We start from the raw sequence: 21,814 nt of genomic DNA, 5'->3' as shown, positions 1-21,814 counted from the left end.
CAACGGGGGAGAGAGATCCGAGGGGCGAGGGTGCGAGCAGGGGGCGGGGCCGGCCCGGAAGTCAGCGGTGTGAGACCCAGGCGCAGGGGTGGAGCCGCATCAGAGGCGGGGTCCTGGCCCCCACCCCCGCCCCAGAACTGATTCCGAGGGCCGGGCCGGGAGGCAGGCGCCGGGCACGGGCCGGGCACCCGTCGGCGGCATCCAAAGGTGGGCGTGGGGTGGGTGCTCCGGGGGTGCAGCGACCGCTCCCTCGGTTCCGGCCCGGGGAAAGCCCCGGGACCCTGAGGTCCACTTCCGGGGTCACAGGTCACTCGCTTTGGGCTCCGCGCTCGCCCCGCTTCTGCGGGAGCCGGCCCAAGGGGGAGGCCGGAAGAAGGAGCCGCGAGCCGCCAACCTGCAGTGGCGCATGCGCCCAACGAGCCAAGTTGGGACCCGGAAAAGGAAAACCTGGCGGCTTGAATGCGCAAGCGCAGGGAGGTGGTGGAGCGATAAGAAGCGGGAGGACCCTTCGGGCTTGCGCAGAGTCCGGGTCTAAGGGAAGGGACGGGCCGAGAGGCAAAAGCCCTTGGGCGCATGCGCACACCTGAAAGTTGCCAGCCTAGCGGAGACCACTGGGCGTGAACCCAAGGGATACTTGAGTGGCCATCGAGTAACGGCGGAGTTAATTGGCGCAAAACTCTCCCAGTGAGTTACAAGAGGCGGGGAAAAAGATGGAGGCATGGACCTGCCTGAGCTAAAGCTACAGTTCGGCGCTACGGGGGCACACCCCCGTCTAGGTCCAACTTATTTAGTGCGGGACCTCAGACTTCATGAATGGCCTCTACTTCCGGGTCAGAGCTCACGCCTTAGAGTGTAGAGAGCGATCCTTCAGAAAGGCAGAAATAGTCGAAGTAGGATAGCGTCGTTTTTCTTAAAGTGACAGGCTCAAGGCAAGCAAGGGGTCAATCCTGCGGTTGCAAGCGCGGTTTGGCTATTCTGAATCCAGTCACTGCGCACATTTCAAGACCACAGACTCAGGTTTCCGCCCCTTCACGGGGAAGAGGCATGATTAGGTGGTTTCCCAGGTGAGGGAAAGGAGGACCTGACAACTCGTTCCAAGAGCTCGAGGTGCAGCTAGTTCCATCCTCCTCGTCTTAAGCCGCCCCCCTACCCCGGCCGATCCCACTAGGTCTGCAAAGCTGAGCTTCTGGCCCCAATTTCAGATGCAAAGCGAATGAGGCGCAGAGAGGATGGATCACACAACCCTGCAGCATCGGAGCCAAGACCAAACTCGGGTTTGTCCCCTTCCCAAGCCAGGTTCTTTGCCCAAGTTTTCCTGATGCGGATGTAGAGGGGAGAGATGGCCCGTCGTTAGCAGAAACCAACTCGACCCTGAACCTGCTGTCATGGGAGGTGGGGGCTACTCTTCCCCTCCGTCGGCCTCTCATTGCCCGCCTACCCGGGAACTCCCCGGCCCAGTCGCCCCGCTGCCTCTGGGAGGGGAGCGGTGCTACCCGCCCGCGTCATCTGATGCTGTTTCCTGCGGGAGGGAGAACAGCGGAAAAAAGTGAAACTCCACCCTCCACCTCTGCCTCCCGCCCCCGGGGCCAAAGTACAAAGGGAGGAGGAAGAAGGGAACGGGGTTGGAGCCATCGGGTCGAGAGAGCCCAGCCAGGAAGAGTCAGCTAGCCCCAACAAGAGACGCTCCAGCCACCCGCTTCGCAAGGAGACCCAACCAGAGTCCAGGCGCTGCCCCTTGCTGGCCCCACCTTACACTTCGCGGGGTGCTGGAGCCAGGCTCCCAGGACTGGTCCAGACTGAGGGACGCCGGGGCCCCTCTTTGCTGGCCATGGTGAGACGCCGGAGGCCCCGGGGGCTCACCCCCCAAGCCTGACCACACTGCCCTGGGTGGCCTTCCTCCGGAAGCCCGAGATGCAGGGGGCCGGGAGGCGACACTCCTGGATCCCCAGAGAGGCGTGGGTCTGGGGCTGAGGGCCAGGGCCCGGATGCCCAGGTTCCGGGACTAGGGCCTCGACGGTCAGCAGGGGTGGGGACCAGGGGCACCCAGGGAAGGTCCCCAAACCCACCAACGCCAGCTCCCAGCCATGGAGCCCTTGAAGAACCTCTTCCTAAAGAGCCCACTGGGGTCATGGAACAGCAATGGCAGTGGGGGCAGCGGGGGCGGCGGCGGAGGTTGGCCAGAGGGGTCCCCGAAGGCGGCAGCTTATGCTAATCCTGTGTGGACAGCCCTGTTTGACTACGAGCCCAGCGGGCAGGACGAGCTGGCCCTGCGGAAGGGTGACCGTGTGGAGGTGCTGTCCCGGGACGCAGCTATCTCAGGCGATGAGGGCTGGTGGGCGGGCCAGGTGGGTGGCCAGGTGGGCATCTTTCCGTCCAACTATGTTTCTCGGGGCGGTGGTCCGCCCCCCTGCGAGATGGCCAGCTTCCAGGAGCTGCGGCTGGAGGAGGTGATTGGCATTGGTGGCTTCGGCAAGGTCTACCGGGGCAGCTGGCGAGGCGAGCTGGTAGCTGTGAAGGCTGCTCGCCAGGACCCTGACGAAGACATCAGTGTGACGGCTGAGAGCGTGCGACAGGAGGCCCGGCTTTTCGCCATGCTGGCACACCCCAACATCATTGCCCTAAAGGCCGTGTGCCTGGAGGAGCCCAACCTGTGCCTGGTGATGGAGTACGCCGCCGGTGGGCCCCTCAGCCGTGCCCTGGCTGGCCGGCGTGTGCCCCCCCATGTGCTTGTCAACTGGGCCGTGCAAATTGCCCGTGGGATGCACTACCTGCACTGCGAGGCCCTGGTGCCTGTCATCCACCGAGACCTCAAGTCCAACAACAGTGAGTTTTGGGGAGCATGGTTAGAGGGTGGCATGGCCTGAGCGCATACCTACTGCCAGCTCACAGCTGAGCCTACCTGGGGATCTACTAGAGACAGGAGCTACTGTTCTAGGAGCATCACAGTTGACCAGGGGTGCCCCTGGGCTCACACTAGCCCCAAAGCAAGAGTCCCAGGCACCCAAGAGTCCTTTACGCCCCAGCCCCAGGAGGAGGCCTTTACCCCAGCTCACAGGTGCCAAGTTAAAAAAGTGGAATCTCTCAGAACTGTAAGCAACCTGCCTAACCAGGGCCACTACCTCAAGGAAGGGCATGCTGGATCCTGGCACCCCTCATCTTCAGGGAGCGCCCACTTGTCCTGCGGGTGCCTCCTGTCTCCTCCGCTTGTGGTGGGTAGCTCCTCCAGAATAGACATCTCAAAGGGAAAAGCCCCTCCCCACTTCCCCACCCTGCGGTGGTCAAAGCTGGGGTCAGGGATGGAATTCTAACCCCACTCCTTTCCCTGGCTGCACTCTAGCTGGTTATTTCAACTCAGAGCATCGATTTCACTCTGTAAAAAGGGAGTGATTGGGAGGATGAAAGGGCTTAATCGTTGGGCACCTAATGCCCAGCATGCGGTGGGTTGTCAGCCATGGGTGTGGACATTTGACTGGATTGCCAGGAGGGCTTTGCCTGGAATCAGCACTTGGAGTGGGCGTGGCAGGGCTTAAGAAGACTCGAGGCGCTCTATCTCCAGCCATTTCGGGTCCTACGCACGGCCCAGCATGGGCCCAAGACAAGCAAGTGATAGGTTCAGAGCGCTTCCTGAAGCAGACAAGCTTCACACCTGGCCCAGAGCAGGGCATGTCCAGAGAGGCACGCAGTTGGATGTCCTGGCAGGGCCTGATGAGAGCAAAGTCAAGGAGGCAGCACCCAGCATGGGAGTAGGGATGTGGGTGGGCCTGCTGGGGCCCAAGGTGCAGACTGAAGAGCAAGAGGAAGAGCAGGCAGAGCCACTGGAGAGCCACAGGTGGCCCGTGGAGGGGTGAGCATGGATATTTTGAGCCTCCCAGCCTGGGCTGACCATGGATCAGAGGCTTGTGGGGAGCAGAACACCAGGGCCCAGTGATACCCAAGTCCTTTCCAGGGCTGGAGGGGCCTCAGGAGGTCTGCCAGCCACCCCACCCACTCCTCTCATCCACAATAGGGTGCAGGTCCCAGCACTCAGCTGTGCCCCTGAGTCCCAGCCAGCTAGGGACCCTCACTCCCTGCCCCAGCTTGAGGGGGATTCCCCGAAGGCCTGGGGGGAGGGGACTCCCGTCTACTGTTTTTCCTCCAGTTTTCTTTCCAGAAAAAATGGAACAATAGCCCAGGCCCCTGCTCCCCACCCTCCCCACCGCTTCCTGCGTTTCCTGCTGCCCCTGAGCCGGCTTCCTGCCCCTGCTCCAGCCTCTGCTCTCTCCCCAGCCCAGCTGCCTGCAGGGGAGGAAAGAGTTGGGGGTGGGGGGGTTTGTGGGAGAGGAAGGAGCCAGGAATGGCACCCCCACTACCCCCAGTTCCCTGCTTTCCTCCCTGAGTCTGGGTGGTGGTGAAGGGCAGGCAGGGTGCCCTTAGCCTCCCTGAGCCTGGGCTCCCACCTCACAGACCCCAGTTCTAGGCCCGGGGTGCTGTCTGCAGCATTGTGGCGGGGGGGAGTCCCTGGGTTGGGGGGGCTCAGGCAGGAAACAATGGCATGATTTTCCTGGACAATGGGGGCCTTGTGAGGAAGCCTGGAGGGGAGAGGAGGGGGAATTCTCCAGGCCCACGAGTCACAGGACTGACCAGCCAGCCCGGCCTGGGCCTGACCTCCCCCAATTCTCCCCCAAAGGACCCCCCCTCCATTGGAGACCTGGGCCAGGCCTCCCAGAAAGGAGAAGTAGGGACCATGGGAGGGAAGCGGAAGAGGTGTGAGCTGCTGAGGCCACTCCCGGGCTCCCCAGAGGCAGTCTAGGGAGGGGGCTGGGGGCCAGGTCCCTTTTCAGAGCCAGGGAGCCCTAAGCGGGTATTGGGACGGGGATCTCTAGCCTCTTCTCTGAGTGACCCCTGATCATCCCGAAGTCTACATCAGACACCAGAAGAGCAGCTTGGGTTAGAACAAATTCAAGGCCGTTGGAGAAAAGCAGGGCTCACGGAGGGGAGGCTAAGGCTTCACAGGTGTCAGGTCAAGCTGGGGACAGGGCTGGCAGAAAAGTCAGTACAAAGGAGTCCTGAGACTCTGAGTGGGTTGCCACCCCTGTCTGGGCTTCAGATGATTTGATTGAAAAAGGGAAGCTGGCCTCCCAGCTTGAGATGCTGGTGCAGAAAGTGCTGCACCAGTCCGTGAGGTACCACAGGAGGCTAGAGACCTGACCAAGAAGTAGCAGGGGTTGGTCTTCAAGGGGATGGGTGGGTCCTGGCACCAGAGGAAGTGGGAGTCCCTCCCCAACCCCAGCACATGGACCCCTTTGCCTGGTCTCTCTCCAGCCACCCGCCCCAGCCTGCTGTGATTCTTCTTTGAAACGGATATTCTCGGGGCTTACTAAGTGGTCCAGTTCTGAGACTCCGCACCCAGCCCAGAGGCTGTTGTGAAGCTGGGAATAAGATGTGGTAGCGGATGGAGAGGAGAGTCAGCTTGAGATTCACGGCATCTTTGGAACAACTGTCAGATCCTTGTGTGAAAGCTTTAAAAAGGGTGATCTTGTTTAACACTCCTGATGACCCTCTGGCTTTTGTTGTCATCCTCAGCTTTAACTGTTCAGGAGTCAGCCCCAATTTAGCTCAGAGGAGAGGGTAGGTTGCTGGACCATTCTCTGAATTTGGAGACAGGGCAGAAAGATTTGCCAGGCACAGTGGCAGGATGTAGGTGGTTGTTGAGAGCATGGAGACCAGGTAGGGTGACAGCTGGGCAGCTGGACCCACTTCTGAATGAGGGCCCCACATACAGGAGATGCCAATGAGGACGGGGCAGCCGGCACCTGGGAGAGGCCAGGACAGCCTGGAGGCAGTAGGCCGAGGTAAAGGGGAGGCCAGGCTCTGAGAAACACCGGCATTGAAAAGGCTAAGGGTGGGGAGGCCTGAAGGAAACAGCACAAGCAGCCAGAGGCCCTGGGAGCCAAGGACAGCAGGGAGGGGCTAAGCAGCAGTGCCAGATGCCCCCATGAGGCCCAGGGAGCTTGGCCAGCAGCAGGATCAGGAGTTGTGGCTTTAGGCCTAAACAAGTGAGTACCCTGGTTGTGCCACCTCCTCTGAGAAGTCTTCCCTGACTCACCTGTATAAGGTGCCTGTTTCCTCTGCCCCAACCCCAGTACCCTGTGCTGCCCCCTCTATGTTGCTGTCACCCTGGGTAGTATTGCTGAGAGGTGTGCCCTGAAATGGCAACCCACTCCAGTGTTCTTGCCTGGAGAATCCCAGGGACGGAGGAGCCTGGTGGGCTGCCGTCTATGGGGTTGCACAGAGTCAGACACGACTGACGCGACTTAGCAGCAGCAGCACGGCAGCAGTGCCCTGAAAGGATATGTGCTCAGGAATGTCGTTGGCTTGGATGTCCCTTCTGTACAAAACAGTTGACTATAACCAGAAAAGTGGAGAGCCCTCTTCAGACCCTCGAAGATTCTCTGACTTTGCCTTCCTTTTTTTTGTTTAAAGCCTCTCTCCTTTGAGCCATGCAGTTCCTAGTGAGACATTTGCAAGTTGCTGGCTTTCCTGTATATACAGGGTATGATGGTCCCATGAGGGACAAAGCCAGGAGCCCTTGCCGTGTCCATCCACTCCTACATTTGTCCTAAACTTCTTTCTAGTCAACAACCACCTTAGACCCCTTCATCTCTCATCACATCTAGCCACATCAGTGGATATCTTTCGGAGTCTTTCTCTCTTCTGGAAATGGCTGTGCTAGCCACAGTGGGACATGGGCACCAGGGGTCTATAGTGCCCGCTGGGCTTCCTTTCTCTCCAGGCAGTTCCCTTCTGCTCCCCACTCCCAGGGAGGTTCTAAATCACACTCTTGCCTCGACAAAATGGCAACACACAGGTTTCTTTTGAAATCAAAGTCACGAGTGCTGAGAGGCTGCCATATTGCCTATTTCTGTTCTGTGCAGGGTTAGGGGAAAGTTAGAACACTGGCTCTGGAACCACGCATACCAGGTTGTGTGCGATACCTGTTTTGTTTGCTTATGACCTTGGTTAAGTCACATTGTTGTTCAGTTTCCTCTTCTGAAAAATGAGGATAATGATGTCTTTGTTGTTGCTGTTTAGTCGCTAAGTTGTGTCTAACCCTCTGCAACCCCAAGGATTAGAGCTGCCAGGCTCCTCTGTCCATGGGATTGAACCCCCACCATTGCCTAGCTGAGGCCAACTTCTCACTCTGGTCTCAGCTTAAATGGCACTTCCTCTGGGAAATCTTCCCAAATCTTACAATTTACTTATTTATTTATTGGCTGAGCCAAGGGCGTGTGGGATCATAGTTCCCTGACCAGGGATCAAACCTGTTTGCCCTGCAGTGGAAGTGCGGAGTCCTAATTACTGAAGTGAACTGTTAGTCGCTAAGTCGTGTCTGACCCTCTGCAACGCCAAGGACTGGAGCCCACCAGGCTCCTCTGTCCATGGGATTTTCCAGGCAAGAATACTGGGGTGGGTTGCCATTTTCCTTCTCCAGGGGATCTTCCCGACCCAGGGATTGAACCTGTGTCTCCTGCACTGGCAGGTGAATTCCTTACCACTGAGCCACCAGGGAATCCCATGATGTTTACCTCACAGATTTGTGTGTGTGTGCTAACACTGAGTATAATATGCCTAACCTCTAGGAGCCCCTTGGTAAATATGTCCCAGCCTTGTGTTTACTGTCTCATTCTATCCCAACCCCAGATATGAGCTCTCCAGGGCAAGGTTGAGACCAAGTCACCTCACTGCCCCCATTACCTAGCCAGGATGTCTGTCAGGTGACAGTTTGCTCCCAGCTCCTCCGCTGTCCCCACCACCTGAGCCTGGAACCACAGTCCAGCCTCTCTTCCCCAGTTCTGCTGCTGCAGCCCATTGAAGGTGAGGACATGGAGCACAAGACCCTGAAGATCACGGACTTCGGCCTGGCCCGCGAGTGGCACAAAACCACGCAAATGAGTGCTGCGGGCACCTATGCCTGGATGGCTCCTGAGGTTATCAAGGCCTCCACCTTCTCCAAAGGCAGCGATGTCTGGAGGTGCAGCTGGGTGGAGTCTGGACAGATATGGGGTCACAGGGGTGGGAGATGTGGCAGCCAAAATCTAGGGCTGGATGGATAAGCAGAGGCCAGGGGAGGGACACAGACCACTTAGCTCTTGTTGCTTTGGGGTGAAATGGCAATGAATGAAGGAGTCGAGGCGGGAACACAGACCCTTTGTCTCACCCACAGCTTTGGGGTCCTGCTGTGGGAACTGCTGACCGGGGAAGTACCCTATCGTGGCATCGACTGCCTTGCTGTAGCCTATGGTGTGGCCGTGAACAAGCTCACACTGCCCATTCCGTCCACCTGCCCGGAGCCCTTTGCACAGCTCATGGCCGGTAAGGGGATGGGGCAGGAGGGTGAAGGGTAGAGCTCCTTGGCCCAACGGGACATATCCACTGACAGACCCCTTCCCCTGTTCCACCCCCCCCCCCCGTCCCCATTCCGTTTCCCTAGACTGCTGGGCGCAGGACCCCCACCGCAGGCCCGACTTCGCCTCCATCCTTCAGCAGTTGGAGGCGCTGGAGGCGCAGGTGCTACGGGAAATGCCGCGGGACTCCTTCCATTCCATGCAGGAAGGCTGGAAGCGCGAGATCCAAGGCCTCTTCGACGAGCTGCGGGCCAAAGAAAAGGTAGGAGGAGTCGCGGTCCCAGGGATGGAAGGAGACACCGGGAAGGGACGTCTCACGGAGGGTGGGGATGAGCGCTTGGGACCGTACCCGCCTGACGGCACCCCCTTCGCTGTCCTGGGCACAGGAACTACTGAGCCGCGAGGAGGAGCTGACCCGCGCGGCGCGTGAGCAGCGCTCACAGGCAGAGCAGCTGCGGCGGCGCGAGCACCTGCTGGCTCAGTGGGAGCTGGAGGTGTTTGAGCGCGAGTTGACGCTGTTACTGCAGCAAGTCGACCGCGAGCGGCCGCACGTTCGCCGCCGACGCGGAACCTTTAAGCGCAGCAAACTCCGCGCGCGCGACGGCGGGGAGCGTATCAGCATGCCACTCGGTAAGGGGCGGGGCCCCAGTGCGCCGCCCGCCATTGGCTTCGCGGGCGGTGGGGCGGGGCCAAGAGGGCGGGATTGGTCTAGGGCGTCGGTGGGTGGGCCTGTGAGCGGAGGCTGCAAGGGCTGGGATCGGGAGTGTGTTTTTGTCTGTGGGCGGGTTCTGGCGGGAATATTTGCATGTTGGCCTGGGAGTGGCTGCGACCGGGAAGGGGCGGGGCTTATGAATGTTCTGGGAAGGCCGAGGGCGCGGGGTGGTCCCTCTCCGACTTCGCTGCGCTTCCCGGGGTTGGGGATTTCCTTAACGAGAGCCAGGGGCTCAGGAAGCCAGTGAGGCCGGCCCCAGTCACCTAGCCTCCGTGCTAGGCCGGGTTCCAGCACTGCCTGCGTGGCCTCGGCGCTGCCGAGGGGCCCTGCGGGTTAGGATACTGTCTCTCCTTCACCACAAACTTGCACTCTGCTTCCCTTCCCCCAACCCTAGACTTCAAACACCGCATCACCGTGCAGGCCTCGCCTGGCTTGGACAGAAGGAGGAACGTCTTCGAGGTCGGGGCTGGGGACTCTCCCACCTTTCCCCGGTTCCGGGCCATCCAGTGTAAGCAGCTTCTCCTTCTCTTGCCCACGTCCTTCTCCCCAGATCTTACCCTTTCGTCAAACCTTATCCTTGGAAGTGGATCCGTCGCACTATCCACTGTCCTCGTCTTCCTCCCTGCTCCCAGATTCCCTCCCCATCCATCTAAACTGATATCTAAGTTTCCCAAGCAGCAGTCATTTTACAACTTTTTTTTTTCAACAATTGTATGATGCTATGTATCATTCACTTTCCTAAGTGCCTTGCTAATATTAGGGTGTCCTCGGTGGCTCAGAGCATAAAAAGAATCTGCCCATAATGCAGGAGACCCAGGTTTGATCCCTGAATTGGGAAGATCCGAGAAGGGAATGGCAACCCACTCCAGTATTCTCACTTGAAGAATCCCATGGACAGAGGAGCCTGATAGGTTACATGGGGTTACAAAGAGTCAGACACAACTGAGTGACTAACAGTTGCTAATTCCTCACAATGACCCTGTGAGGTAGATGTCTTTATTATTACCTAGGTTTTACTGATGAGAAAAGTGTAAGAAGTAACTGCATAGCTGATAAGTGACAGGGTCAGACCCACACAGTCTGCTGCAGTGTCTGTGCTAACTCCTAAGCAGCAAATGCCAGCTGAAGGACTAGAAGAGATGCCCCACTGCCAGTCTCAGGACCCACACTCACCTACCCCACCCCAGTTCTGTGCGATTTCTCTGTAAGCCCAAAGCTTACCATGGGAACGGGATGGGGCCCAGCCTGACTATCCACTCCCATCCTCTAAGAAGTTGCCCCTGGAGCCCCTTTACGGTGGGAGGATAAGGATCAGGGTCCTTGATCTTGACTCAGATTCCTTCGGTTCCTCCCCTCACCCCACCCGCCACAGTGGAACCTGCAGAGCCAGGCCAGGCCTGGGGCCGACAGTCCCCGCGACGTCTAGAGGACTCAAGCAACGGAGAGCGCCGAGCATGCTGGGCCTGGGGTCCCAGCTCCCCCAAGCCTGGAGAAGCCCAGAACGGGAGGTGAGTGCCTGACTGCCACCTACCCAGCAGCTCCTGCCTCCCAACAGTCCTGAGATTCACGAAGCACAACTCCCCTTCTCATCCCCTCACCAGGAGAAGGTCCCGCATGGATGAAGCCACGTGGTACCTGGATTCAGATGACTCATCCCCCCTAGGATCTCCTTCCACACCCCCAGTGCTCAATGGTGAGTGGCCTTGTCTGCCCCCAGCCAACTGGTGCTGTACTCCTGTGGGTACTATGGCAAGGCAGGCCATTGCTAGAACCCAGGTGTGACCTATAAGCCCACAACTGAGGGGGATCCTGCCTAGGCCTCAAGGGGCCCAGAGTGGTCCCATTGTGCAGGGCTGGCCTGCATCAGCTGCTGTGCCCTCAGCAAGCTCTAGGGAGCAAAGGAAGACAAGGAACAGTGGCCCCTGTTTGGGACCCAAAGGAAGCTGGGCGCAGAGAGGGGAAGGAAATTGTGCACGTGGGGTGGAGTTAGAAAAGTGGCTACTGCCCTGTGCTTCTCAGTCTTTTCTGGGGAGCTTGGAGGTGGAAAAGAGGATAAGAAAGCTGAACGGGTGGGCATCCAGGGCCCTCTCACTGCATCTGGGGCAGGTCTGGGCTCTTCTGTTTTCCATAATGGCAACAGCACTTGCTGTGTATCAGGTATTCCATCCAAGCAACAAGCCAATGAGGGATTGTTATACCCATCTGAGAACTGAGAAAACTGAGCCTCTGAGACATAAAGTAATCTACCTAAATCCCCCAGCTAAGGATCTGAACCTAGGAAAATGTTGACACTCATGCTCATAGTGAGTTTCCCCAGAAGCTTTCACTTAAAGAAGGGCTTTCTTACCTACGGGCTACTTGGGAAGCTAGGGGATCAGCAGAAAGCAGGGATCCTGGGTCAGTGGGACAAGGCTCATCTCAGCACTGCCCAGCATTGGCAGGGACTAGAAAGGCACAGCCTCCCTTGCCCAAGGGTCACTTTACAGCCCCCAGCTGCACCTGCTTCTCAAAGCCAGAATATAGGACCTGACTTAGCTGTCATCAGACCAGAGTCCTATTCAGCAAACAAGGTAGACTCACTCGTCTCACCCCACCCAGTGCATCACCTCCACCATTACCTAAGCGAGGATTCACAGTAATAACAACAGCAAACATTTATTGGGTCCCTCCTGTGTGCCATTTTATAGAGGAGAAAACTGAGGCACAGATAGCTACAGTGATTTGAAGTAGAACACACAGCAGAACAGGGATTTGAGCCCAGGGCCTCCCTTGTGGTTGAGCTGGTAAAGAATCCACCTGTGATGTGGGAGACCTGGGTTCGATCCCTGGGTTGGGGAAGTCCCCTGGAGAAGGGAAAGGCTACCCACTCCAGTATTCTGGCCTGGAGAATTCCATGGACTGTATAGTCCATGGGGTCGCAAAACTTTCACTGATTCCAGAAGCAGGGCCCTGAACCCCCGTCTGCAATGCCATTTCTTGCTCCAGCAGTTGCATTGCCCCGAGCAGGCTGTGCTACAGGGACTGAACTGAGAATTGGAAGGCCAAGGGGGCTGCTTGGAGTCACTTGCTCTAGAATGCCCCAGATCAGAAGGCTAAGGTCCTGTCAAGCTGGATGTGCAGGCCAAAGCAGCCCCAGACCATGGTCTACAGATCCCTTCAGATCCCTTTGGCCTCATCTTCCCTGGGCTCCCAGGAGCAGGGACCTCATCTTTCTCCAGCTTGCCCCTTTACCTGAAAGGGTATCACTTGTCCCAGCCCAGCTGCTGGCTGAGCATCTGTTTCCACTTGTGCAAGCCCTCATCCAGCTGTCGTGGCCCACCCACAATTGAGTGATCTTGACCTCCCAACCACCTACAGAGTCGAAAACCTAGCTAAGAATCAAAGATTTCCCTGAGAGATTGTCCCAGGTGTTAGCCACACCACTGGGGAGTCCCATCTCCCACCCCTGTCCCTGCCTGCGTGTGCTGGCCCCTGGGGAACTGGTTGTAATGGATTGGTGGGCACAGTCTGCCAGCAACTACCCCATGAAGCTTTTGCCCTGGAGCCACCAACTACCACATGGCCGTGTCCTTTCCATGAGGCCCTGTAGAAGTGATTTCACTTTCATCTCTGAGTCAAGAATAGTTTTTCTGCTTTCTCCGTAACAACAGGGTTGCCACCTCTTACTGCCAGGGAGTTTAGAGGTAAATTAAAATCATTGCCAAATGACCTGGGGCAAAGTTTCTGATTTCTGGGAACCTCAGTTTCTCAGGATATCAACCTCAGTAACTTCTTTCCATTCTTAGTTGGTGTGCTGATCTCCAGCTTCACTTTGTTCCATTTTTCTTGCTTGTTTTAAACATGTTTTTACCGTGTTCTGCTTTAAACTCACTGTAAATGATCAGTTTCTTCACCTGTAAAGTAGGGGAACAGCGATCACCTTATGTGGTTGTCGCAGGGATTCTAAGAATGGATTCTTCCATCAAACATGTACTGACACATATAATCAGCCAGGCATCATCGTGCTAGAGATCAGCAGTGCCTTGACCTCTGGGCGAGCCTAGTCTGGTGGAGGAGGCAGACTCAGAAATAAACAAGTACAGTAGAGAGTAGCATGTGGTAGGCTGAAGGACTGTACAAGGCATAGCATGAGCAAGAACTACATAGGTTAATGGGGGATTCTGAAAAAGCTTCTATTTTGTTTTTTAAACTTTTTTTTTGGTTGCACTGGGTCATCATTGTGGCGCACTGGCTTCTCTCATTGTGTGCAGGCTTAGTTGACCCACAGCATGTGGGATCTTAGTTCCTCCACCAGGGATCAAACCCCCATCCCCTACATTAGAAGGCAAATTCTTAACCACTGGACCACCAGGGAAGTCCCTGGCAAAGCTTCTAAAAGAGGAAAAATTCTTGTTTTCCTCTACATTCTCTTGCTTCACTTCTGACACCACATGTGTGGAGTTTTCCCCACACTGGCCAATTCTGGGACACCAGCTGGAAGTCCTATAATCCAATCCAATCCAGTTCTGACACCATCTACCTGGAATTAGCGTCAGACCCCACAGGTTAAGGGTTCAGGCCCACAAAACTGCTCCTCTGTACTGCAGACACCAGCTGTAAGTCCAGGTTGTCACCTGTGCTCCTCACCAACCAGCTCTAGGCACATACCTCTGCTGGTTCACCAACCCAGTTCTCCAAACCCTTTGTCTGGGTTTTTATGGAGGCTTCATTACGTGGATGTGATTGATTAAATCATTGGCCATTGGTGACAGGAGTCAATCTCCAGCCCTCCTCTTACCCTGATGCAAGTAGAAGTTGAAAGTTCCAACCCTCTAATCACACAGTTCGTTCCCCCGGCAGACCCCATCCCCCAACAATGACCGCATCAGGGACTTCCCTGGTGCTCCAGTAGCTAAGACTCCATGCTCCTAATGCAGGGGTTACAAGTTTGATCCCTGGTCAGGGAACCAAGATCCCTCATGCTGCACAGGGCTGCCAAAATAAAAAGACATCAATATGAACTCAGATATGGAAATGCCAAGGGTTTGGGGAGTTCTGTACCAGGAATGAGATGAAAACCAAATATGTACTTTTTTATAAAGCACAGTGTCACAGCTTCATAGATGCTGTGGTCTCTCAGCTGGGTCTTAAATGGTAAGGGACTACTGAGCGCAAGGTGGGAAAGGTGTGCTGAGTGGAGGGAACAGTGTGTGTGCGCAACCGTGGGGTTCACCAGACCTAAGGAAGAGGACTCCTGGTTGGAATTCATTGAAGGAGTTGAGAGCCAGGGACTCACAGGCCTGAAACAGCAGGCTGGGGCCAGTTCAGGAAGGATCTGGAAGTTGGTTGGGGGCGAGACTTGTCTTTAGCAGGTTTGCATTTTAGAAGGCAGTGGCCACTGCAGGGGTGGGGTGGGGTGGGGTAGGAGATAAGAGAGAGATGGGGTGGGGGTGGGGGGTGGAATTCCCTGGCTTTCTGATGGTTAGGACTTGCATGTTCTCACTGTTGAGGGCATGGGTTAAATCCCTGGTAGGGGAACTAAGATCGCACAAGCCTTGGGGCCCAGCCAAAAAAGAGAGAGATGAGGTAAGGGTTGTGGCTGAGAACCGACCCCAAGCAAAGTCCTGGTTCACTGCAGAGGCTCACGTTTTTCCCAGCTTTGCGTTTCTTCCTCTGGACCCCCCACCCACTGCTCCACACCAGGCAGGCCCAAGGAAGACAGAGAGGCCCTAGCAGCCGTGGAGAGCCATCGCAGGTTCTAGAGCTGAGGAGGACTTGACAAAATTGGGGTTTGTGGGGGGCCATCACAGGCTGCCCTACCTCCTCGATGACGGGTTCGCCAGACCCACCCGTTTGGTCTAGAATGGAGTCAGATTAACCCTAGGCCCACAGGTTAGGACACATGTCCTTTAATCCAGGGCAGGGTAGCCTTAGCTCAGCCTGGGAACCCCTGGGGCATGAGGCTCAGACAACGTAATGCCCCTAAATCACTCAGCTCAGGCCTGACACAAACAACTGACCTCTCTGAGCTGATTTCCTCATTTCTGGAATAGGGACAGTGTTATATCCCTTTAGGGCTGTTGTGTACGTTGGAATTGGCCTGTGTGCCTTATATAGGCTACCACTGGAGGCCAGAGCAGGCAAGTAGAAGGACCAGGGCTGCCCAACCAGGGAGGAGATGGGCACCACACAGGTCCCAGCTGTGACCCTGGCCCCTGCAGGTATTTTCTGCTGCCTATTGAGGGCACTGAGGCCGGCCCTGCTCTGGCTTGAGCTTGCTTCTTGGTGGACCCCGGGGCTTCCCTTCAGCCAGCCCTCCTTTCGTGGGCTCCAGAGCACCTGGCTTAGCTCCTGCTCCTTTCAAAGGTTGCACTGCCCTCCTCCACCCCCAACACTTCTGAAAAGCCAGAATGGGGATGCCGAGGGAGGACTTGGACTGGGGGAGTCGGGAGCAGAAGTCAGCCCTTGCTCCAGGGCCGCCGGAAATCGGCCTGACCTGTGTACCTGCCACCAGGTAACCTCCCGAGGCCGAGCCCGGAGCCCGAGGAGCCCCGGCGGCCGGGCCCGACCGAACGCGGCAGTGGCTCCGGGACGCCCAAGCTGATCCAACGCGCGCTGCTGCGCGGCACCGCCCTGCTCGCCTCGCTGGGCCTCGGCCGGGACCTGCAACCCCCGGGGGTCTCGGGCCGAGAGCGCGTGGAGCAGCCCTCACCAACACCGCCCCGCTCGTGCTCGTCGCTGCCCACCCCGTCCTCCGCCGAGCCGCCCCCCTCCCCGCTCATCCGCTTCTCCGAGACGCCCGAAACCCCAGCCTCCCCGCTGAGCCTCGACGCCTCTGGCCCACCGACCCCCGCGCCACCCCTGCTGCTAGAGCTGGGTGTCCCCGCCGCGGGGCAGCCCTCAGCCAAGAGCCGCCGGCGCGAAGAGGAGAGGCGCGGTAAGCAGCCTACTGCCTGGTGACGGGGGAGGAGGGGCTGGTGGGGACCCGCAGGGCAGTGAGCAGGGCCGCAGCTGTCTGCTGGACCTCCAGCTGCGCCCTCGGGGTGTGGGGAACCGAGTTCTATGTTCAGCCATGGTGGGGGGAGGGGCAGGCTGGTTGTGAAATAATAGAAGTAATAAGGCCCACCCTAGCAAACTCCTACTGGCTGTTTACCTGGGCCAGGTACTATTTCTAGTCCTTTAGAAAGGTTGCCTCATTCAGTTATGATAACAGTGCTATGAACTAGGCACTCCGGTTAGACCCATTTTTTGGTTGACATGTAAGGCACAGAGAGATGAAGGGACTCAAACTAGTCAGCTGCTGAGATGGGTTGATCCAAGACCTGCTCCCGAGGTCTCCTCACTCTTAACTGCTAAATCGCGGCACTATGGAGCAGGAAGGGTTATGGAAGTCTCGAATCCCGGAGCCCACTGTGCTGTGAGCAAACTGAGGCCCAGAGCAGGGCAGTGCCCCCTGGGGACACCAGGAGCTGGTGACTGCCTGACCTGGGCCCCCTCCCCTTCGTCGAATAGCCAGCGCTGTCTCACCGCCACCGGGAATATCACGCTCTGCTCCTGGCACCCCAGGGACCCCGCGCTCACCACCTCTGGGCCTCATCAGTCGACCTCGGCCCTCACCCCTCCGCAGCCGCATCGACCCGTGGAGCTTTGTGTCCGCTGGGCCACGGCCTTCACCCCTGCCCTCGCCACAGCCTGCGCCCCGCCGGGCACCCTGGACCTTGTTCCCAGACTCAGACCCCTTCTGGGACTCTCCGCCTGCCAACCCCTTCCGAGGGGCCCCTCAGGACTGCAGGGGGCAGACCAAAGACGTGGGTGCCCAGGCCCCATGGGCACCAGAGGCAGGGCCCTGAGCGGGCCGGTTGCTCCCCGCTCGCCCACCGCCCTGGAGGAGCCTCAGCATACACTGGAATAGGAGCCAGGCCAGTCTCTCCAGCTGCCTTGGTTTTGCCCAGGGACGCCATCCCCTCTGGGGGTCAGGAACACTACACTGCACAGGAAGCCTTCACACTGGATGGGGGGCCTGCACCCCCCACACACCCTGCAACGGGTGGGTCCCCCAACTTAGCCGCCCCACTGGGGCCCGACACTGTACCCAGCCAGTTGGGAGGACCAGGGCCTGTCTCAGGGAATTGCCCCCCGGGGGTGGTGCAGGGAAGCGGGGAGGTGCAGGGGAGCGGGGCCAGCCTTAGCTGTCACCAGCACTTGACCAAATCCTACTACTGTGTCCCCTGCCCCTGGGCTTAGTGCCTGGGCCCCCCTGCCCTGGGGGTCATCTGGGGCCAGGGCCTCAGGATCCAATGAAGCCAAATAAACTCCCCAAGCTGTCTCCCCAAGCACAACCTGTCACCGTTCTTGGAGGTAACGGGGATCCAGACCATCCCATGAGCCTGGTGACCTCAGGCCCCCAGCAGAATGGCAGGTGGCTTGGGCCAAGGTTGGGATCCTCTGGACCGCATCTCTCTCCCGGGATCAAGTTCAGTTGATCATGAGGTGTTACAAGGCCCTTCTTAGCCTCCCTGACACCCACACACTTGGGCCTTACTTGCCTGTTCCCACCCTGGCCAGGCCTTTCCCACCATTTCAAGCGACTGTTTGCCCTGATTTGTTCCTGTTGTGGGGTGGTCCCCACTTATCCTCAGGGCCCAACAACACCACCACCTCCCCTGGAGCTCCTTCCTGGCCATGCTGCACCCACTCCAGGCAGCTTGCTGAACTCGGGAGCCCGCAGTCCTCCGAGTGGCATCTTAGGGGTTTGTCCAGGGTTTGTTTTTATCCTGAGGCCTGGACACAGGAGGGGGTCATCCACCCTGACACCTGGCTCCACTCCACTTCTCTTAAGCCACGGGTGTTCTGCAGACCACCCCTCCCACGCACGCCCTAGGGCAGGGGCCCCTGGGCTCATCCCCCAATGTGGTCCAGGCTCCCTCTCCCCCTCCCATTTGCACTCTACCGCAGCCAGATCTACTGTGACTCATATTCAGCAGGGCGGGGAGCACAAAAGTTTCTCAGGAAGGATTGGGAATGGCGGAAGTCTCACCTCTCCAGAGCGCCCAGCGTCCTCCACACCTGTCCTGCCCGCCCCATCCCAAGTCCCACCATCCCTCTTCCCGTTCTACCCAGGCCACCACCTTCTCATCTGGGGTGCCTGCTGTAGTCTTGTCCATAGGTCCCCATTTTTCTTACCACCCAACCTCCTTCCCTCCTGGCCTGGCCTCTTCTCTTCCCCAGCTGAACTGTCGCTCCCCGGAGGGAGCTTTTCTGGCGAAGTTCCCCTCCCCCAGAACGCTCTACCATCATCCAGGGCGTTTCCTTTAGGGAGTTTATGACAATGTGAACTCGCCCTGCCTTCTTGCTAACAGGTTTCTCCTGGGAGGGCAGGGACGTGCCTCTGTCCTCTCCCCTAGTGTCCTCAGGGTCTGGGGACCTGCTGACCAGTGAATTGGATCTGTGACTGGGTGAGCTCGTCCTCGCATGAACCACTACCGTGGGAAGGGGAGCTGGTCAATCGCCTTGCCTTCACCTGATCCTGACCGCCCACCACTCATCCACCCAGCTTTGGGGACCTGGGTGGAAAGCTCGTTGCCCCCAGAAATGGAGGAATGACCCAGCTCCCTCCCAAGCCTGAGCCACCTCCTCGCCTGGCCCTCCTGGCCCCACTCACCCCAGCTCCATCCCAGGCTTCCTTCCCTCTCCAGCCACCCACGCAGCCCCTCCCCCCAGCCCCACCCTGCCCAGCCCCTCCCAGGTGACTGTGGTGGAGAGTTGGCTCCCAGGGCACCTCTGACAGACTCTGGTGGCATACCATGGGGGCTCTAAGGCCCTGGGCCCGATACGGGCTACTGGCTGTGGCCCACCTGCTGGCCCTGGGCCTTGGGGCCACAGTGCTCCAAGCCCTGGAGGGGCCTCCAGCCCTTCGGCTGCAGGCCAACCTCAGGGCCGAGCTGGCCACCTTTCAGGCAGAGTTCGGGGCCTGCTTGCCAGCTGGGGCACTGGAAGAGCTGCTGGGCACCGCCCTGGTAGCCCAGGCCCATGGGGTTTCCAGCCTGGGCAATGGCTCTGAGGCGAGGAACTGGGATCTGCCCTCAGCCCTGCTCTTCACCGCCAGCCTCCTCACCACCACGGGTAAGGTAGCCCCCGGCGGGGGGGCGGCAGGCACTTTCAAGGCGGTCCCTACCTGGGGTTCCTGAGGGTGCAGCCCTCCCCCGGCCCCAAACTGCTAGCCAGAACCCAGGCCTCATTAGGCCTGTCATCAGGGCTGGGGCTCCCCCCACCAACACACCCCAACTGGTGCCTCAACTTCAGGTGCCAGGGGGCGTGGCCTCCTCAGCCCCACCCCCAGGCAGCTGTGAGACCCAGGGGAGGTGCCCAGACCCCACAGGTCTGAGGTGCGAGACTGGGGAGCCTGTGTGGTGGGATGGATTCTTGAATGGAGGAAAATGGAGTGAACCCAGAGACCACCAACCCAGGAGGAGTGTGGGGGGAGGATGTTAGCTAATGAGACGTTAGCCCAGGCAAGAGGGCACAGAGACACAAAGAAATTCCTGGCAGAGGAAACAAGTGTGAAGGCCCAGAGCCCAGAAAGTGGGGGGCAGGGGGTAGGAGTGAGGCGTTTGCCCTGTAAAGTGTGTGAAATTCATTTATTTATCTAGGCTGCACTGGGTCTTAGTTGCAACACCCAGGAGGATCTTGGATCTTCATTCTGGTATCTTTAGTTGTGGCACGTGGGGTCTAGTTCCCTGACCAGGGATTGAACCCAGCCCCCTGCATTGGGATCACAGTCTTAGTCATCAGACCACGAATGAAGTCCTGAATATTTTTTAAAGTCCCATTTTCCATCTTCTTTCGGAGAAACTTGTAAACCTACTTGCGCTGAGCCAGAAGCCCCTTTTGGATAACAGGGCCCCCCCTTGGGACTGCGTGTGTACTCTTCGGCCCACCTCTGTCCCCACCACTCCCTTTTGGCTCACTTCTGACTCCTAGAGGCATCTCTGTTTTACAACCCTGGACCAGCTGATCCTGTTCCCCCAGCAGGCCCTGATCTTTCACCTCCCCTGCCTTTGCACACACCTTTCCACCCTTGAAAAGCACACTGCCTCTTTTGCAACCCTTCATGTCTGGTGTCTTGACTGATTTTCCTGCCGGCCTCCCATCTGAACCTGAGCAGACTCAGGTTCCAGCACAGGGCCTGGCACCCAGGGTAACTTGATATGCCTTTGGGGAATGAATGAAAGATTGGGTAACATTTCACCTGGTGAACTGGGAAGTGTGGATCAAAGACACACTGAGGAATCTCTCAGGTCAGGCTGCCTCAGGGTAGGACGGCAGCCCTCAGAATTATCCCAGCTACAAGAAGCCTTAGGGGGACTCTTCTCTTTTCATCCTTTCATGTTCCAGAACGTAAAAGAGTGACGCAGGGAGGTTCAGGGACTTGACCAATACTCCCAGTGAACGAGGGGAAGAGCCCACAGAGAACGGGGCCTGAATAGTTCCGGCCGTGTTGGCCACCAGAGGGCAACCTTCTGCAGGAGCGAGGCTCGGGGAAGTGGGCGCCAGCAGCCCCACCAGGGTCCCCATTACCCATGGCTCTCTCCTCTCCAGGTTTCGGCCACATGGCCCCGCTATCAGCTGGTGGAAAGGCCTTCTGTGTGGCCTATACAGCCCTGGGGCTGCCGGCCTCCTTAGCCCTTGTGGCTGCCCTGCGCCACTGCCTGGTGCCTCTGCTCAGCCGCCCCGGGGCCTGGGTAGCCACCCGCTGGCAGTTGCCGCCGCCCAGGGCTGCGCTGCTGCAGGCGGTTGCCCTGGGCCTGCTAGTGGTTGGTGTCTTCGTGCTACTGCCAGCACTGGTGCTGTGGGGAGTGCAGGGCGACTGCAGCCTGCTGGAGGCCATCTACTTCTGCTTCAGCTCCCTCAGCACCATCGGCCTGGGGGACCTGCTGCCGGGCCGCGGCAGTGGCCTGCATCCAGTGCTTTACCACCTCTGCCAGTTGGCGCTTCTGGGTGAGTCCAGCTGCTAAGGAGGATGGGGTGGTGAGGAGGAGAGGAGGGAAGAGGAGCCTGGACTACAACTCCCATAAGCCCCTGGGGGGAGGCTGAGCCTGGCAGGTTGAAAGGCCCCTGCCCCAGGGCATGGTGCAGAGTCTTAGCTGGCAGTGGGAAGAGAATTGTGTGGGTAGGAGGTAGGTGGGAGCATGAGAGCTGCCCTAGTAACCTCCCCTCCCCAGGTTACTTGCTCCTGGGGCTCCTGGCCATGCTGCTGACTGTGGAGACCTTCTCGGAGCTGCCCCAGGTCCGTGCCATGGTGAAGTTCTTCGGGTCCAGTGGCCCTGTGAATGCTGAGGACGAAGGTGCCATCCTAGGCCAGGACGAACTGGCTCTGAGCACCATGCCACCCTCAGCAGCAGCCCCAGCACAGGTCCCAGCTTGCTGACAGGTGTCGGTCATGGAGCTGCACTCCTTTCAGGTGGAGAAGCCTGAGGAGGGAGCCCTAGGGAGTGCCTGGGGAAGGCTCCGGAGGAGGGAAGGGAAGGCAAGGCATGGATGTGAGAACCTCAGGCAATAATGTGTTACTTTAAAAAAACAGGCAACACAGCCGGCTGTTCTCGTCTCTGCTTTCGAAACGGGACTTCCCTACAGCCATCAACAACCAAACTCCATCATCCTTTAAAAGGCAGAGGTCAGGCCTCTGGTCCTGCCTCGGCTGGCATCTGAAAACCTCCCCATTCCTGCACAGTCCCCGTGA

At 58.3% G+C, this 21,814-nt stretch overlaps 2 protein-coding genes across 3 annotated transcripts; both read left to right on the top strand.

Moving 5' to 3' along the window:
- Positions 1-422: 422 nt before the first annotated feature.
- On the top strand, positions 423-17,408 carry MAP3K11 (mitogen-activated protein kinase kinase kinase 11). 2 transcript variants are annotated; one of them, XM_069566249.1, is made up of 11 exons: positions 423-684; positions 1,203-2,823; positions 7,831-8,011; positions 8,204-8,352; positions 8,471-8,646; positions 8,771-9,014; positions 9,491-9,604; positions 10,469-10,604; positions 10,698-10,789; positions 15,590-16,012; positions 16,588-17,408. In XM_069566249.1, the coding sequence occupies exons 2-11, from the start codon at positions 2,085-2,087 to the stop codon at positions 16,923-16,925; spliced, it is 2,592 nt and encodes an 863-aa protein (XP_069422350.1). In that variant the 5' UTR covers positions 423-684; positions 1,203-2,084; the 3' UTR covers positions 16,926-17,408. The 2 variants fall into 2 exon arrangements, with proteins under 2 accessions (XP_069422350.1, XP_069422351.1); XM_069566250.1 differs by having other exon boundaries at positions 596-684; positions 1,169-2,823.
- KCNK7 (potassium two pore domain channel subfamily K member 7) lies at positions 17,187-21,663 on the top strand. Its single transcript, XM_069566255.1, has 3 exons — positions 17,187-19,197; positions 20,674-21,072; positions 21,297-21,663. Exons 1-3 carry the CDS (start codon positions 18,879-18,881, stop codon positions 21,500-21,502), a joined length of 924 nt encoding a protein of 307 aa, XP_069422356.1. The 5' UTR covers positions 17,187-18,878; the 3' UTR covers positions 21,503-21,663.
- Positions 21,664-21,814: the final 151 nt, after the last annotated feature.

Source organism: Ovis canadensis, chromosome 21, assembly GCF_042477335.2.
Source record: "Ovis canadensis isolate MfBH-ARS-UI-01 breed Bighorn chromosome 21, ARS-UI_OviCan_v2, whole genome shotgun sequence".
Classification (NCBI taxonomy): Eukaryota; Metazoa; Chordata; class Mammalia; order Artiodactyla; family Bovidae; genus Ovis; species Ovis canadensis.
Note: the sequence above shows the minus strand (reverse complement) of the source record. Positions and strands in the feature narration are given on the sequence as shown.

Coding starts and splice junctions, on each gene's coding strand:
- KCNK7 (XM_069566255.1), top strand. CDS start 18,879: ATGGGGGCTCTAAGGCCCTGGGCCCGATACGGGCTACTGGCTGTGGCC. Junction 19,198..20,673: donor CAGCCTCCTCACCACCACGG/GTAAGGTAGCCC, acceptor TCTCCTCTCCAG/GTTTCGGCCACATGGCCCCG. Junction 21,073..21,296: donor CTGCCAGTTGGCGCTTCTGG/GTGAGTCCAGCT, acceptor TCCCCTCCCCAG/GTTACTTGCTCCTGGGGCTC.
- MAP3K11 (XM_069566249.1), top strand. CDS start 2,085: ATGGAGCCCTTGAAGAACCTCTTCCTAAAGAGCCCACTGGGGTCATGG. Junction 8,353..8,470: donor CTTTGCACAGCTCATGGCCG/GTAAGGGGATGG, acceptor CCGTTTCCCTAG/ACTGCTGGGCGCAGGACCCC. Junction 9,605..10,468: donor CCGGTTCCGGGCCATCCAGT/GTAAGCAGCTTC, acceptor CACCCGCCACAG/TGGAACCTGCAGAGCCAGGC.